The sequence below is a fragment of the Ciconia boyciana genome, chromosome 11, assembly GCF_034638445.1.
Source record: "Ciconia boyciana chromosome 11, ASM3463844v1, whole genome shotgun sequence".
NCBI lineage: Eukaryota > Metazoa > Chordata > Aves > Ciconiiformes > Ciconiidae > Ciconia > Ciconia boyciana.
The window spans coordinates 17,165,217-17,179,813 of NC_132944.1; the positions used below are offsets into that span (position 1 = coordinate 17,165,217).

A 14,597-nucleotide genomic window follows, 5' to 3' on the forward strand; every position below is an offset into this window, starting at 1 on the left:
GATCTCCCTCAGGCTGCATCAACCAGCCAGAGCTCCAGTTTCTTTCGTGGTGCCGTAGCTCAGCGTATGCTGCCCACACGCCTTCAAGCGTCCTTATGCAATGCCATAAGAAGAGGGTATTAAGGCACGCTCAGAGGTCAGAGCCTCTGGACAGCTTAGTTTTTAAGCCCTTTCAGTGCAGTACACCTCACATGGATGATCTTGCAGAGGGATTTGCAGGGTTCAGAAGTTCTCTGGCCACAGACGGAAAGGACGTGCCTTTCGCATGGAAGTGCTCTGCTGTCCCTTTTTTTAACAGCTTGCAAAACATTTGCAAAGGCAGGCAGCGCTTTTTCTTCCCCCCTGCATTTTGCTGAATCTGGTTTTTCATTTACTGTGATTTATCATTACTCATAAATCCGGAGGTATCTTTGCACAACCTGCTGGAAGGCTGCGTGCAGGGTTTGCTTGGCTCAGCTTTCCTCAGCCCCACAGCGTGGCTTTGCAAAGCTGCAAAGGGGTATGGTGGTAGGCAGTCGGTAACTGAGATGGCACAGGGGCACGTCCACCTTTCCTACACAGGATCTGTGCCGAGCACCCAGCTGCCCTTGCCATGCCACCGCCACGTGCTGGTTGATTCATCAGTGCTCTGCAGATGAGCAGCGGGTGCCCACGGGTGCTGCTGCCAGCAGCAAGGAGGGCATGAGAAACCTCTGCCCACATGTGCCACCAGTGCTCCTCTGAAATATGTTGGAAATCAGCTCAGCTTGTGGGATAAGCAGCTATCCAAAAGGCAGCGTTTAGACTGGAGTTAATTCAAGGGTGAATCTCTTGACCTCGCCTGGTGAAGCAGGCGCGGTCCCAGCACCTGCCAGTGGATGTGATGTGCGAGAGCCTGCGCAGCCCAGGCAGCTGGTGAAGCACAGATATTTGTTGCAGTGTTATAAGATTCAGCGCTCGGGCAAGGAGGGGCTGCTCTGCATCCCGGGGAGTATTTTCACCGACAAGTCTAGTGCAGTCCTAAAGCTTGTGAACTGTGAAATAAGATTTCTCTTAGAGAGGGAAGCATTGCCCTTACCGAATTATCCAAGTCCTTTCTGCTGTTTTAAATCACCCCCCCAGGACCCCCTGACTGCTCTCTCACAGCAGCAGTGGTTCATTAGATAACCCAGGAGCTTGCTGGGATAACGGGAGCAGGCACCCATCCGCAGCAAACGACCGACAATGTGCAGCCGCAGTTGTAAGCAACTGAGTTCCTGCAGCAGGGCTGATTTTACCTACACAGGAGCAAAATGGTGTGGGCTCTTCTCCAGGAGAGGGGATTTGTCACCTTTTGGGATGCTGGAAGCCCTGGGGCTGTGTGAGGAGCTGGAGCCAAGGGAGGGAAAAAGCAAAGTTTGGTGAAGTAATAGGGGCAGATTGTAATTCCTTGAATTAAGGAGAATTTTACATTGTGCTAGAAATATTCTGATTGACTCTGAGCCTAAAAGACTGATTTGGGGAAGTCTGACTGGCCAGGGGAGAGGTAGCCTTGAGCATCCTTGTCGTGCAGGGGCACCGAGAGAGCGGTCCTCCTGGGATGCGTGGGATAGTACAGCGCTGCAGTGCGGAGAGCTGGTGGAGAGGATGTGTCCTGCTGGTTCCCTCCAGCTCTTCCAAAATCCTCTCGAACCGCACGAGTGACAGTTGCTGAATCTGCAGTCGGGCTGTGCTGATGCTACTGGTTTTGCTGACACGAGGTGCATCACACGGGGAAGCTGTCCTTGCTTCCTCTTCCTCCCTCCCATTTCAGATCCCAAGGCAGCCGGCACTCCTTGGGTTGCAATTTGCTGCACAGAGGATTAGAACGTTGCCCAGGGCATTAGTGATTTACTCTACTGAGGCAGCTTAGCATTGTTCGCGTTCCCAACTGAGAAGGGAGGTCAGCGTCCCAGCTGCGGTAGAGGGAGGGAGTGTTCAGATCCTCCTCCGCTTTCTGCTTCAGAGACGTGGGCAGAGGCTGGGGCCTCGAGCGCCAGGCTGCCTCCCTCGCTCTGCCCTTTGCCGCTTGTAGAGAAGAATATTTACTGTTAGTGGGAAAAGGATGCTACAGATCAATCCATGGCGGTGGCACAGAGTGTGCCTTAGGAAGCCGTGTGCGGTTCATGGTAGCACTCTGTCCTGTCTCACATCACTTTATCTCCTAGAGCATTGGTTTTCTGATAAGAAACCGAGGGCTTCCATGCATTGAGTCACTTTGGGTGCCACGTGCTTCTTTCAGCTGGAGCACAACATGGTGCCAGATGCCGTGAGTTGTGAGTACGCCTGGACTGATAGATTAATTATTAATTGAAGGGGTCTTATGAATTTTTCAGTATTTTCTCTCATTGTGCATCACAAAGCGGAACCACCTTTTATGAGACAAAGATCTCTCCTAAAGCCCTACATCAAAGCTGCAAAATTGTCACCCATATTGTGATCTTGTTCAGCCTTCACATGCAGCATGTTTGCTTTGAAATACTTAATCAACCATTTGCTGAGCTACAGAGCTCCCAGCATGTCAAAGGATGAGCGCCTTGAAAGTTTCTCTTTGAGGCTTCTGGCACCTACAAGCATACATGACAGAGATATTTGGCTGCGTTAATTATTTTGGGAGGACTTAAGCCAGGCTCAGGAAGGACATGAATGGGTCGTGGCTTTTGTCCTTGTCCTCCACCCAGGGAAAATAATTCACAAAGTGGGATTTTCAGCCCTCCCAGCTGCACAGTGGCGTGCTGGACACCAGGACGGAGAAAATGAATGTCAGAGACCGCTGACGGTGCCGCCAGCCAAGGCAGTCCCTGCTCCATAGCAGCCTGTCTGTGCCGGCCTTCGGCTGTGCAGGAGGGATCGCCTGTCCCCGGGTGCCGACGCTGCCGCAGGGAAAAACGGCACAGGTGGTGGCTGCAGATTTCATGGAGACCTGGACTAAATGCTTTCATTTCCAGAAGGTGAAGAGCCAGGTTTGTTTCCATTCCCCATGCAGCGCAAAGCAGGTTGCTGCAGCTCAGCGTTCGCATTGCCAGAGCATTTAAAATGTGGTGTTCCAGAACCCCGTTGCAAATGGCTTGTTCTCTGCAGGAGCGCACAGCACAGGGGATGATGGCTGGATTCACCACCACGTTGTAACCTTTCTCAAAAGGAGGGGAGATACTTTCAGGCAGGCCCCAGTTATGCTTCAGGAAAGGGGATGTTGTGACACTTGCTGCCCTTGCTGGGAAGCAGGGATCAGCATTAGCCCTGACTGGCAGGGAGGAATTAAACCGTTAAATGGTCCCAATGGTTTCTGGCTGGAGCTGATGGCAATTATACTGACAGTACCTGTCACATTCACGGTGCGTCGCGTAAATGCCAGGCTGATCATTGAAGGTTGTATCTGTCTGTTGCATCCTGTCATTATAAACCCTGGTCGCTTACAACAACATTATTTCATTATAAACCCTCGTAGCTTACAACAACATTATTTCATTATAAACCCTCGTAGCTTACAACAACGTTATTTCCAACAGTGCTGACCTCAGAGCGTGGGTGTAAATCCCATGTCGTATTTAACTCGCCCGTGTCTGTTGGGAGCATGCCCCATCAGTACGTGTTTGGTGGCATGGCCGGATTTGTTCTTCTCTTATCCACCGGCTGAGTGCTGGTATGGCACGTCACTTGTGCCGCTGGCATCGTCCCCAGGCTGGGCGGGTTAGCCCCGGCTGCAGCCCTCTTACTGTGGCCAACGGCACAAGGGCCGTACCCTGCTCGGTCCCCGGGCGGGCAGATTGGTTTGAGGTATTAAACTGTGCAAAACGGCTTGGGCATCACAAGGAAGGGAAGAGGAGGGCAGCCTGCACCGCCCCGGCATCGCATTTGGAGCCAGGGCTGAGATCGTCATGGTTTGGCTTCAAGCTGTGGTAAACTGAAGCTGGGGCTTTAAATATATAACACATTAACTCCAAAAACACGGGAATTCAAAGTCTCTCTTAACACCGTTAACACCGGGGGCAGTTCAAGGACATTTTCTGGGGTGAGTGGAGGTGAGCCTGGGCTCCTGCCTTTAAAAACCACAAGGCTCAGGTCGGGCGATACGTGGAGGTCTCTGACACACCAACCAAATAGCCTAGCCCTGGATTTGGTAGGTGCCTATGTGTCTCATTGCAGATCTTATGACTTAATGAGGTTCGTTTGTTTGCCTCTGCCTTTCAAAGGCGTAGTGAGGTTATCTTCCATCCCTCTGGGATAACGTGAGGAAAAGTCTCGCAGTGAATTTGTTTCATGGTCATGGAAGCAAAGGGTTTCTTCTGCAGACCAGCGACTGGTTCTTACTGGGATTAATACTGTCAAAATCGCATGATGAACATTTTTAACCTCTTTCTTTCATTTGCTAGTGCCCATTAAAAATTATGGCTTATTAGCAGCTTCTATGTAAAAAACCTGTCTTTTGCAAGATCTTTTTCTTGCAGTTGAGCAGTCACCGGGGGTTAAAGTAGGCACATGCCCTGCAGTGCCTTCAGCGACGGGCTGGCTGCTGTGCTGGTTAATTTTGGATTCCACGTAATTTTATTTTATTTTTATTGTTTTACTTTAGCAACTGTTACACCAATGTAGATAACCTCTGCAGGGCAAGCAGAGAGAACTAATGTCGTATGCGGGTAGACGTATGAAAACATCTAATTTACTAGCAGGCAGCTGGGTAATGATCAGTTGAGAATTGCAAATTATGTATGTCATATATTTGTGGCATGCGGCTGAAGAAAAGCCCAGTGCATATGACAAATCGTATATATACTGAAATTTATAATATTTTTCACATTTAATTGACTGGGGCAACCTTATGATTTATATCTTTGCTTTATTCATAGCATGCCCATAACATAGTCATAATGCAGAACGAAACTAATTCAATTTCTCCTTGACTTTGTAAATCATTTCTATATTTGGCTGTCAAGTATTTGAATATAAAGTGGGCATACATACGGCAGAAAATAAATAGCTGATTCTCTAGTTAAGAAATTGAGTTTTAATGATATTAGGGTCTGTGTTGCCTGACTTGGATGTTTGGTCTTGCTTAAATAGCATGCCTTACGTTTGCCCCTCGCCTTATTTCACAAGCAAAGTATATTTTATGGGCACCAGCATTACTCTCTTAACGGCCCTATATAGTATTATGACTGTGTAAAAGGTACTTGGCTTGCTTTGACAGCAGCAGGAGCCCTTCCCAGGCTCTGGAGCAGTAAGTGGCTGAGCTGTTGGGCCGCTGCTCTTAGTCACAAGAGGTCTGCTTGAACATGCCAGGAGGACACGCAGGGACTGCAGGCAGGGGCTGCTTCATTAGTACCGTTCTGTAGATAACAAGAAGAAAATGTTATGTTGGCTACAACAGACTGCGATTGCTTTCCCAAAGATCAGTTTTTTCCATGGAGCTATCATGCAGAGTCATTGAAAATCCAGCCTGGAAAGATTTTTTTGTTTCTTTTCAATACCAGGTTACCTGGCTTGGCATCGCTAATTAATCTTGGGAAGCACAGCCTTGAAAAGCAATACCTTACCCACTCGACCACAACCAAGGAGGCTGCCTAGGGTGCTTGTTGCCTCCTAAGAAAAATAATCTGCAGTCAGATCTTTCCTTTACATGGTTTTTGACACCTGTAGCATCACCGGAAAACATCTGCAAAATCAAGATAGTGCGGAAAGTGTGAGGCAGTTTGCTGGCTCATTATCGTACTGCAAAAACAGCTCTCCTCCACAGCAGCATCCTTGATTTCTAAATTTAGCGTGTGAGTTATTTTGGGTAGTGTGTGATTAACCTCAATTACTGTAGCTCACGTGGAATTCAAATAATGCCCCCTCTTTCAGAGTTGCAAAGAAGTGGAAATCTAGGACTGTACATTTTCTACCCTTACGAAGCAGCTCTGAGAGACGCGTGCACATCGGTGGAGGTCAGTTGTGTGATGCATTTGGTCACGGAGAAATTAATGGGGGCAGCTGATCCTGAAAGGTGCTGGCGGTCCATGGCTCTCTACTGGTTTTGGGATCAGGAATATAAAGATGAAGGCAGCAGGCTATGTGGTGCAGCTGGTGTGAGTGAAACCTGGGTGGCCACAGCAGAGATCACTGAAGCTTCAGTGGATTTGGCTCATGGTCAGGACACTTGGTAGTTTTCCTGCTTGAATTAATTCAGTAACGGAGGCTTTCAAAAACTAATCAAAAATACACTTTCCCTCAATCTCAGCCGTAATGAACGTCGGCTCTCTGGAAAATCATCGGTGGTGAAGCAATATGCAAATACATGCCTGCACGCATGCAGATCTACACGAGCGTGTGTGAGAGAGGGGAGATGCAGGATGCGCAGGCAGACGGCTGAGAAGATGCTGTGCAAAGCAGCGGGTCTGGGGGAAAGCGGCGTATTTCAGCCCGTCCAGGGAGCGCTAATGGACGAGCTCGTCATTTGTCAGGCTGAGAATCGAAACTTTTGTCATCGCTGTAGCTGTAACTTTCCAGACTGCACTGCACCAGCCGAGCCTTTCTTCTGTCAAGCAGTTTGTCTCCAGAGGAGGATAAAACCCAGGGAGGTGGTTAGCGCAACCCCAAGCCAGCAAATAAAACTCATTTATGTGCAGCAGTTGCTGGGAGAGCTGACCTACAGCAGCTTGTGGCAATTGCATTCGCTGGTAGCCAGAAGGGGCCGATACTTTGCAAACGAAGGCAGCATTTAGATGGAGGAGCCAGCCCTCCTATCTGAAGTCACTCTTGCACGAGGCGGTGAACCAAAACTGTGAGGTTTTGCACCAGGCTGAGCTTGGTTTTGTGCCTCGTGGGTGGAGCGGCCCTGTGACCACGCCACTGCCACAGATTTCTAGCCTTGTGCTGTGGACAAAATGACCCTGGAGGAGTCTAAAGAGTGGTTAGAGTCTGGAAAGCCGCTATAAAATTGCCACCTCATTACAGCAGCTATCAACTTCTTCAGGGGCTAGTTTGATTTTGTGCTTTTTTGTTGTTTTGTAATTTATGTCCATGTATTCCCACTAAAAATAACAGAGCTGCCCTGAGTCCTACCACTGGGAAACTGCTCGCAGCAGTCGCCATGCCTCTTCCACGTGTGCTGTAATTGCTTGCTTAACTGGCAGAAACAACATTTTACCCTCAGAAGACATTTCAGGGCCAGGCAGATGCCGAACATTGAACCACAGGGCTCTGGGCAGTGTGTTTAAAAAAAAAAAAAAAATCTCTGCTGAAGGCAGCAGGAAAACCAATTGCACGAATCAGGTGGTAGCACAGCGATACAGTAATATGGGGGGAAAGGGAAAGAAAATAAGCAAATGCTATTGTTGTGCATTTCTGCTGAGCCTTTTTCTGTCTTTTTCTGCGTGGCAAGCAGGGGCAGGAGGTGTTTGGCTTGGTGATCTGGACCTGCCGTGTCTCCTGCCCCAGCACAGGGGGGCTATGGCTTCCCAAGCACCAGCAAAGTGATAGCCTCTGGAGGGTACCCCGCTTTTCAGGGGTTCAGACAGTCGCCAATGAGGCTTTCTGCCAGACTGGCTCCCAGGGCAAAGTGGCTGTAAGACCTCGGGGTGAGGATGCTCAGCCCCGGGAGGCAGCTGGGCAGGCATCAAAACAGGGTCTGCACAGTCCCCTGGTCGTGTCCGTCTTGGGACCTGGTAAGCATTGTGTGCATCCTTTGTGGGGGGCTCTGTCCCAGAGCGGAGCCTGTCACCACTCCCTCTATGCTATACTTAATTGATAATGTAATAGAGATGGTCAGCCTGAAGAACTCGTAAGGGTGCTGCATTGGTTAATGTTTCACCTTGATTTGCTTTTTGTTTTTATACAGCTGGACAACCCAGATGAGCAAGCAGCACAGATCAGACGCGAGTTAGATGGACGTCTTCAAATGGCAGAGCAAATTGCCAAGGTAAAAAAACAAGTATTCTGTATTAACAAGCTCTTCATATAGAAGCACATAAGTAGTTTGTTGCAGCCCCCAGGTCCTGTCCTTCCTTCACAGGTTTCTTCTCCCAATAATCACCAGTTTCTTAAGTGTGCAGATTCTTAACGACAAACAAAGCAACAAGTACAGATGAAGCTGTTGTGGTGTGCATTTCTTGGAATGTCCTGATGAGCTGGGACAGTTTAGGTTCCTGCAAAATCCCTTACGAATCCTCAGCAGTGGGGAAGAAATTGTCCTGAAGTGCTCCAGCTGGATCTGCAAGTGCAAATCTAAGCCCTCTTTGTCAAACTAATATGCTGGGCAATAAGATGGGTGATGGGATGTAAAAAGGAGCCAGGAATTGCCCTAAAGGGGTTTGTGCCATTCACGGGGCTGCTGGGAGCCACAGTTCCCTGCCTGTAGGTAGATGCTGCCTCTATAAAGGTACTTCAGATGTGCTGTCCCAAACATGTTCACGCTTTGCACGAGAGCAGTCAGGCTAGCGTTGCGCCGTGCGGACATCACTGCCGTCTGGAGCAGCAGACACGGGACCTCAAAACAGTTTTTGTAACCAAGCACTCAGCTAAACTCCCCAGAGACCCTTCTGTAAGGAGGCACGTCCCTAGGAGCAAATCACACCCTCACACAGTGCAGATTTACGCGGCCTCCGATGGACTATAGATGGAGAGAAACCCTGGATCCTGTTGACATCAGTAAGGCTGAGATTTTATCCTTGCCTCTAATCAGATGCTCTGAGTCACAGATAAAGCCCTAATGGGGCTGAAGTCATTGGGAATGATCCATCTGTCTGTTCTTGGTAATCAAGAAGCCATTACTAGACGAAAAAGAAAAAGGTCTAATCAGGGAGATGTAGCTCAGGCTAGGGACCTGCCGTTCAGCAGCAGTCCTCCTGGCACTGAGCTGTGCCGAATGGTGGGGTTTTATGAGAAAGGTAATATCAGAGCTGCGTGCGACCACACTGAGATCCCTGGGTGTGAAAAGCAGAGCCTGTTCATTTACGGTCAGGCGTTAGCAAGGATGCCGGTAGCGCCTGCGCAGTTACTCCTCACTAACACTTCTGTTAAACAGCTGCTGCTGTTGCGTCTTTGGGGAGGTGGGTTCTGGTTTTCCCCCATTCCCTGATAAAAATAGTAAGGTGGCCAAGGGCCACGTGGCCAAGCGATGGCGCAGCAGAGCAGCAAACCGACTGCAGCTCCTTTGTTCAGCATTTGGCCCTTTGCCATTTTATTGTCAAGAAAACCTGCGGTATTTTTTATTTGCGGCAAAATGTAAGCCCCTGCACGGAGCGCTGCTGTTCCGGTTCTGAGATGGGTAGCCAGGCACTGGGTGCCAGAATGAGATTGCCTGATTTCGTTGTTTCATTTTCTCTTTATGGCATGTGGGACAACAATATGCATGGTTCAGTAGCAGCCAGCAGAGGCTGCAGCTTCATGAATTATTTTTTGCAAACGAGAATTTGCCATTTCCATTCCTCCCCTGAGGATGCTGAAAACAAACCATGCCACTGCTAGCCCCGTGACAGTCAGGGAAAAGTCCTCAACACAACCTGACATTTCCCTGTGCAGAATTCAACCTTCAAAATACAGCTGTGCAGCTTGGAGGCGGTTTAGAGTAAAAGTGACTTACCTGTGATCCACTTGGCAGGTATTGATAGTTAATCTCCTTCACATTACTGCTGCAGGCCTTCTCTCCAGAATGCCAGATCCCACCAGCACCTGCCTATGAGAAACCTTGGTTTTTCAGACCCATGAATACCGTCTTTTGGAGGCATCCAAATGACCTTTTGAATCCTTCTCTGTATCCTCCTTTCCGGGCAAGGCTACTTTCCCTCTAGCATAGGGCAGGTTCACAGTTCAGCTCAATGAAAGGATAGCATTTCCAATTTTATCTCCAATTTGCAGCTTTTAATGCAGATTTGCTGCACAGGGAGACTTACTGTGCTCGTGAAACCAGCCCTGAGGGGGCCGTCTTGGAGATTCCATGCTAAAGGCAAATTAACGCCTCGTTAATAAATTAAAAAATTCACACTAGGACGTTTGTACTTCAGAGGCAGTGAAGGCTGTGGAGTCTAACGGGACCTGGGATCACAGTGCTGCAGGACTGATGGCTCTGCAAGCCCCCGCCTGACCTGTCATATGGCCCCCGGCAAGTCACCATGTATGCCAGCTTTCCTCAGGGACCAGGTCCTGCATCTGGACACCAGGGCACAGCTCTGCGTCGTTTTACCTCCTCGTGTGCCCAGGAGAGCGCAGCTCAGCACGGTGCAGCATTAGGCAGAGTCCCCACTGAGTCTGACTCCATCAAAGCACACAAGCCCAGCCTTGGAGCCAGCCAGCTTGAGGATCACACTCAAAGTCAAGCAGATGTTTTAAAGCTGAATCTGGACAGGATTTTCACTCTGCATGTTGTACTTTTCCAGCAGCTAAATGTCAGCAGCATTACAGCTGAGAGCTTAGGGATGCCAAGGCAGAGGTATATTTTTCTCTGCAGTAGCAAGTGCTCTGCTGTCCTCTGGTGCCTTTCCCCCCACCCAGTCACCTGGCCTCAAGGACAAGGAGGAGCACGTGTAGGGGCAACTAAATGAGACCTTGTGATGACACCAGAGCAATATGGCCATCTGGGGCTGGACCCACTGTGCTTCAGCCTGCTGGACTGGTCATTCCTTGCAGTCTCTTAACTCTGCTTCTCTCCACACTTGTCCCCATTTCTGGTCCCCTCCCTGCTCCAAGTACATGTGGAGGTGACTAGCATCCTTTCTTGCTGTTGTCTGCATCCCTGGATTGTGTCTTCCTCCGGTCTTCCCCCAGCTCTACCTCCAGTCCGATGGGTGACTTGGGACCACACCTGCATCTCTGCATTTCCATCAGCAGACCCAGTCCCAGTTAAATTGTTACGCATCACTTCAAACTACCTGGTTTTAGCCTTACTATAAGAAGTTGCTGCTGGCACACAGCAAAATGTCTCTGTCCATGCTGCACTTCTGAAGAGGTTTGTGGAGGCAGTGCCAAAACTGCAGTCCCTGGAGAGATGGATAGCAGCAGGGTGAAAAAGCAATAATGTTTTAACATCACTGCTTCAGCAGTAGTTCTCAAAATCTACAAAACAGTTGTGTTTTTTTTCCTAGGGGTGGCTTGCAACTTATATAATGCATAGACAATAAACCAGACTGATTAGGTAGTTTATCTTACGCCAGGTCTAATTTACGTGAGGGAATTGCTTCCCAAGATTGAGACTGGAAACAGAAGGCTATATTTTAACTGCTCGGTCCAAGTGCTGCTGTGAGCTTGTAATAGGTAAGCTATTGAGGACTGATGCAAAAACGAGTGCAGTGGAGTACTTTTTCAGCAGCCTGATGACAGTCTTCTAGAAGCAACATGACCTTGTTTTCTTTTCTTGCATACATTTTACAAACTGCTTTTTACAATATTATGAATTGCCACTAAGATACTTTGCACATCAGCCTCGAGTTCCCTGGCTGCAGATGCTACCTCGCTGTCGTACGCTTTGCACAGTCTCTTGTCACCCACCCATTCAAGTCCTGAGCAGATTCGGGGCATGGAGTTGTCAGAAGACGTAGGGCTCAGACTAGTGACCCATACAGAGCTGGAGCGTGGGCAGCAGTTCAAAGCTGAGAACACACTTTGGGGCACATCACATTTTGCTCTCATTATCAGCTTTGGTGTTAATGTTTAAGTGTCCTGTTTACAACAAGCAGCATCAGAGGGTCTCACAATGAAAGGTTGTCTTGTTGGAGCGAGACACGGGCCCTGGCAAGTAGCAGAAAGGGTGTTTTACCCCTTCTTCTAGTTGGGACCCCACATTCCTGCTCACATGTTGCTGATTTTCCCTCCTTGGGCTCCTTTCACACCTAGAAAACTAATGGAGCAACTGCTCAGAAGTGTTTTAAAAAGAGCTGGCACATTTGGGAGACTGGAAAATGAGTCCCTAACTGACAGCATCCTTTGAATCATTAGTAAATTGCTGTCAATCACAAAGTTCAGCTGAGATCTGGCCTGGAGTGTTTGTAATTGTGAATACTTATATATGAAGAAGGCCATTTGCAGATAGAAAAATGAATGAAATGCAAGTGCATGCAAAAAACAGTAAAATTGGATAAGTACCAAGTAGTAATTCTATGGGAAGCTAACAGTAATGTTTCTACATTACACAGGGGGAAGCTGTAATTTGTCATCTGGTTTGTGGGAGTTCCCTGCTCACAAACCTCTCTGCAGATGCTCCTGGGGGATTCTCCCAGTGCAACAAGTGGTGGCTGATTGTCACCGCAATTCATTCTGTTGTTTTTGTTTCCAAATCCAAGGAGCGCAAGTTTCCGAAGTTTGTGTCCAAAGAAATGGAAAACATGTACATTGAGGAGCTGAAGTCGTCTGTCAATCTCCTGATGGCAAACTTAGAGAGCATGCCTGTGTCTAAAGGAGGCTCCGAGTTCAAGCTGCAGAAGCTGAAACGCAGTCACAACACCTCAATAATTGACATGGGAGAAGAAAACGAGAACCAGCTTTCCAAGTCAGACGTCGTGTTGTCATTCTCCCTGGAGGTAAGCTTCACGTGCACGACAGTGTGCGGAGTTTGTGGGAATAAAAATCACAGCAGCTGACTTCTGCTCAGTTCAAGCTTAAGTTAGGCAGAGAGAGTTCAGTAGAAATCACTTTCTGATCTCCATGAGGAATGGCTCCTCTCTGAGTTATCAGAAGCTTTGCCTGTGGTCAAACACTGTGTTCTTTCTGGTGTCTCACCATGTTGTTGGAACAAACTGTGTGAGATAAACCGTCTGGCATTTCCTGCTGATGTATATCAAATGGCTCAGAAATCTCCATCATTAACTGACCTCTCCATGCTGCTTGTTACTGAGTGTACCCCAGTAACCCTGAGCCTGTATTGTCCCCGAAACCAGTACAATAATGCAGCACCATAAATGTCAGTGTGTTTAATTACTGCCAGTTAGGGGTGTCACTGTATTTCCCTGCAAGCCTTGCTTACTCTTTGGAGAATTGTTAAAAATTGCTGGGGTTTGAACGCACCCAACAGATTGGCTTGCAGTTTGTGTGGAAATACTGTGCTTTGCTGGCTTGCTCTTTGCTTTGTGTTGAGCACTGACTTTCTGCTCAGCGCTCTGCCAAGCAGTTTGTCTGTACAGCCCAGGGGAAGGCAGGGTGCTGCAGGGACCCGCCGTTACCTCCGACACAGGCTGTCTGGGTCCTGGAAGCAGTGTTGCTGCAGTAGCTGTTTTCAGCCAACTTAATTGTTCTGTGCAAACTTATTTGCGGTCTAGGCAAGACATTTACTCCAAGCAGTCATCAGCACACCCATACAGAATTGTTGTTGTCTGTCAATGCATGGGTTTATGTTACATTGTCAAAACAACTACCAGGATGGGGTCAAAAATGCAGGATGCAGAAAAATCAGAAAATTCCATTTTTGTGTAGTTTCCTGTTTATTTCTCTTCCTAAGGGGTCTCTTGTTATATGTATCATGCCAATGCAAAATGACACTGGTTGTCCAGTCTGAGAGTTTAACTCGTTAGATGTCTGAAACCATCTTCATAATATTCAGTTCAGTCTTATTTAAAAATAGGGCTATGAACCCAGAGATGGTGCCTTCAACAGCAGAATCAAATAAAGCCTGACTTCCAAGCGTTCCCATACGGAGGAGCAGGGAACTATCACAAAGCAGTAGACCTCTCTGTTGGAAAAGCCTGTACAGCATGGATAGCCTGTACAGCATGGATAGGATAAAGGGACTCGCCCTGACAAGGGGATGTCTCAAACGCTTTGCTCCAGCTGAACCCTGTCCGGTGGGAAGCAGAAGCTCAGTGAAGCACTGACTTCAGGAGCTGGCAGGTCCGTGCACGGCTCTGTGCACAAAACCCTTGCTGCAAGAGAGCTTTTGCCAAAAATGTGTGCTCATCAGAGGGTCTGCGGAGCTCAGTGTGTCAGGGAAGGGATCCTCAGTGCAAGGATAGATCAGAGGACCTGAGCAGAGGAATTTTAAACCCCTGTGTATATACTTCATAGGTAGCTGTAATAAAACACAAACAGAAACTCCCACAGCGTTTCTTGTAGAAATGTTGAAGGTACGTGGTTAACAGCTTTAAATCACCTTTAAAAAAAAAAGGTAATTACCTGCAAGAAACTTAGATGGTGATTTCTTAATAAGAAAGATGGAGAAAGACTTTTTACCAGGGCCTGTAGTGACAGAGCAAGGGGCAACAGTTTTATACTGAAATAGGGTAGATTTAGCTTGAATGTAAGGAAGAACATGTTTACGATGAGAATGGTGAGACACTGGAACAGGTTGCCCAAAGAAGTTGTGGATGCCTCATCCCTGGCATTGTTCAAGGTCAGGTTGGACAGGGGTCTGAGCAACCTGATCTAGTGAAAGATGTCCCTGCCCTCAGCAGGGGAGTTGGACTACGTGATCTTCAAAGGTCAAACCCAAACCATTCTATGATTAATCTTGAAAATAGGCTTTTGGCACAAGCTGAGTAGCTGTGTGCTTTTCTTCTGGATTTCATGTATTAAGGCACTTTTAGGTGGGGCAGGACCATGTCTGTGAGGCCCATCTCCTGAAGCTTGGTACAGCCCTGGGCACTCAACGGATTCAACTAGCCTATGTGCAACCAGAGGGAGACCTCCCGGTCTCCATACAG

General features: G+C 48.2%; 1 protein-coding gene across 16 annotated transcripts in view; it reads left to right on the forward strand.

Annotated features, from left to right (window-relative positions):
* Positions 1 to 14,597, forward strand: part of CADPS (calcium dependent secretion activator) — a 226,025-nt gene that overhangs the window by 77,190 nt on the left and 134,238 nt on the right. For all 16 annotated transcript variants that reach the window (XM_072875813.1, XM_072875810.1, XM_072875811.1 and 13 more), the window contains exons 4-5: positions 7,814 to 7,894; positions 12,249 to 12,485. In XM_072875813.1, coding sequence (XP_072731914.1) covers positions 7,814 to 7,894; positions 12,249 to 12,485 — 318 coding nt within the window. The remainder of the gene's footprint in view (positions 1 to 7,813; positions 7,895 to 12,248; positions 12,486 to 14,597) is intronic.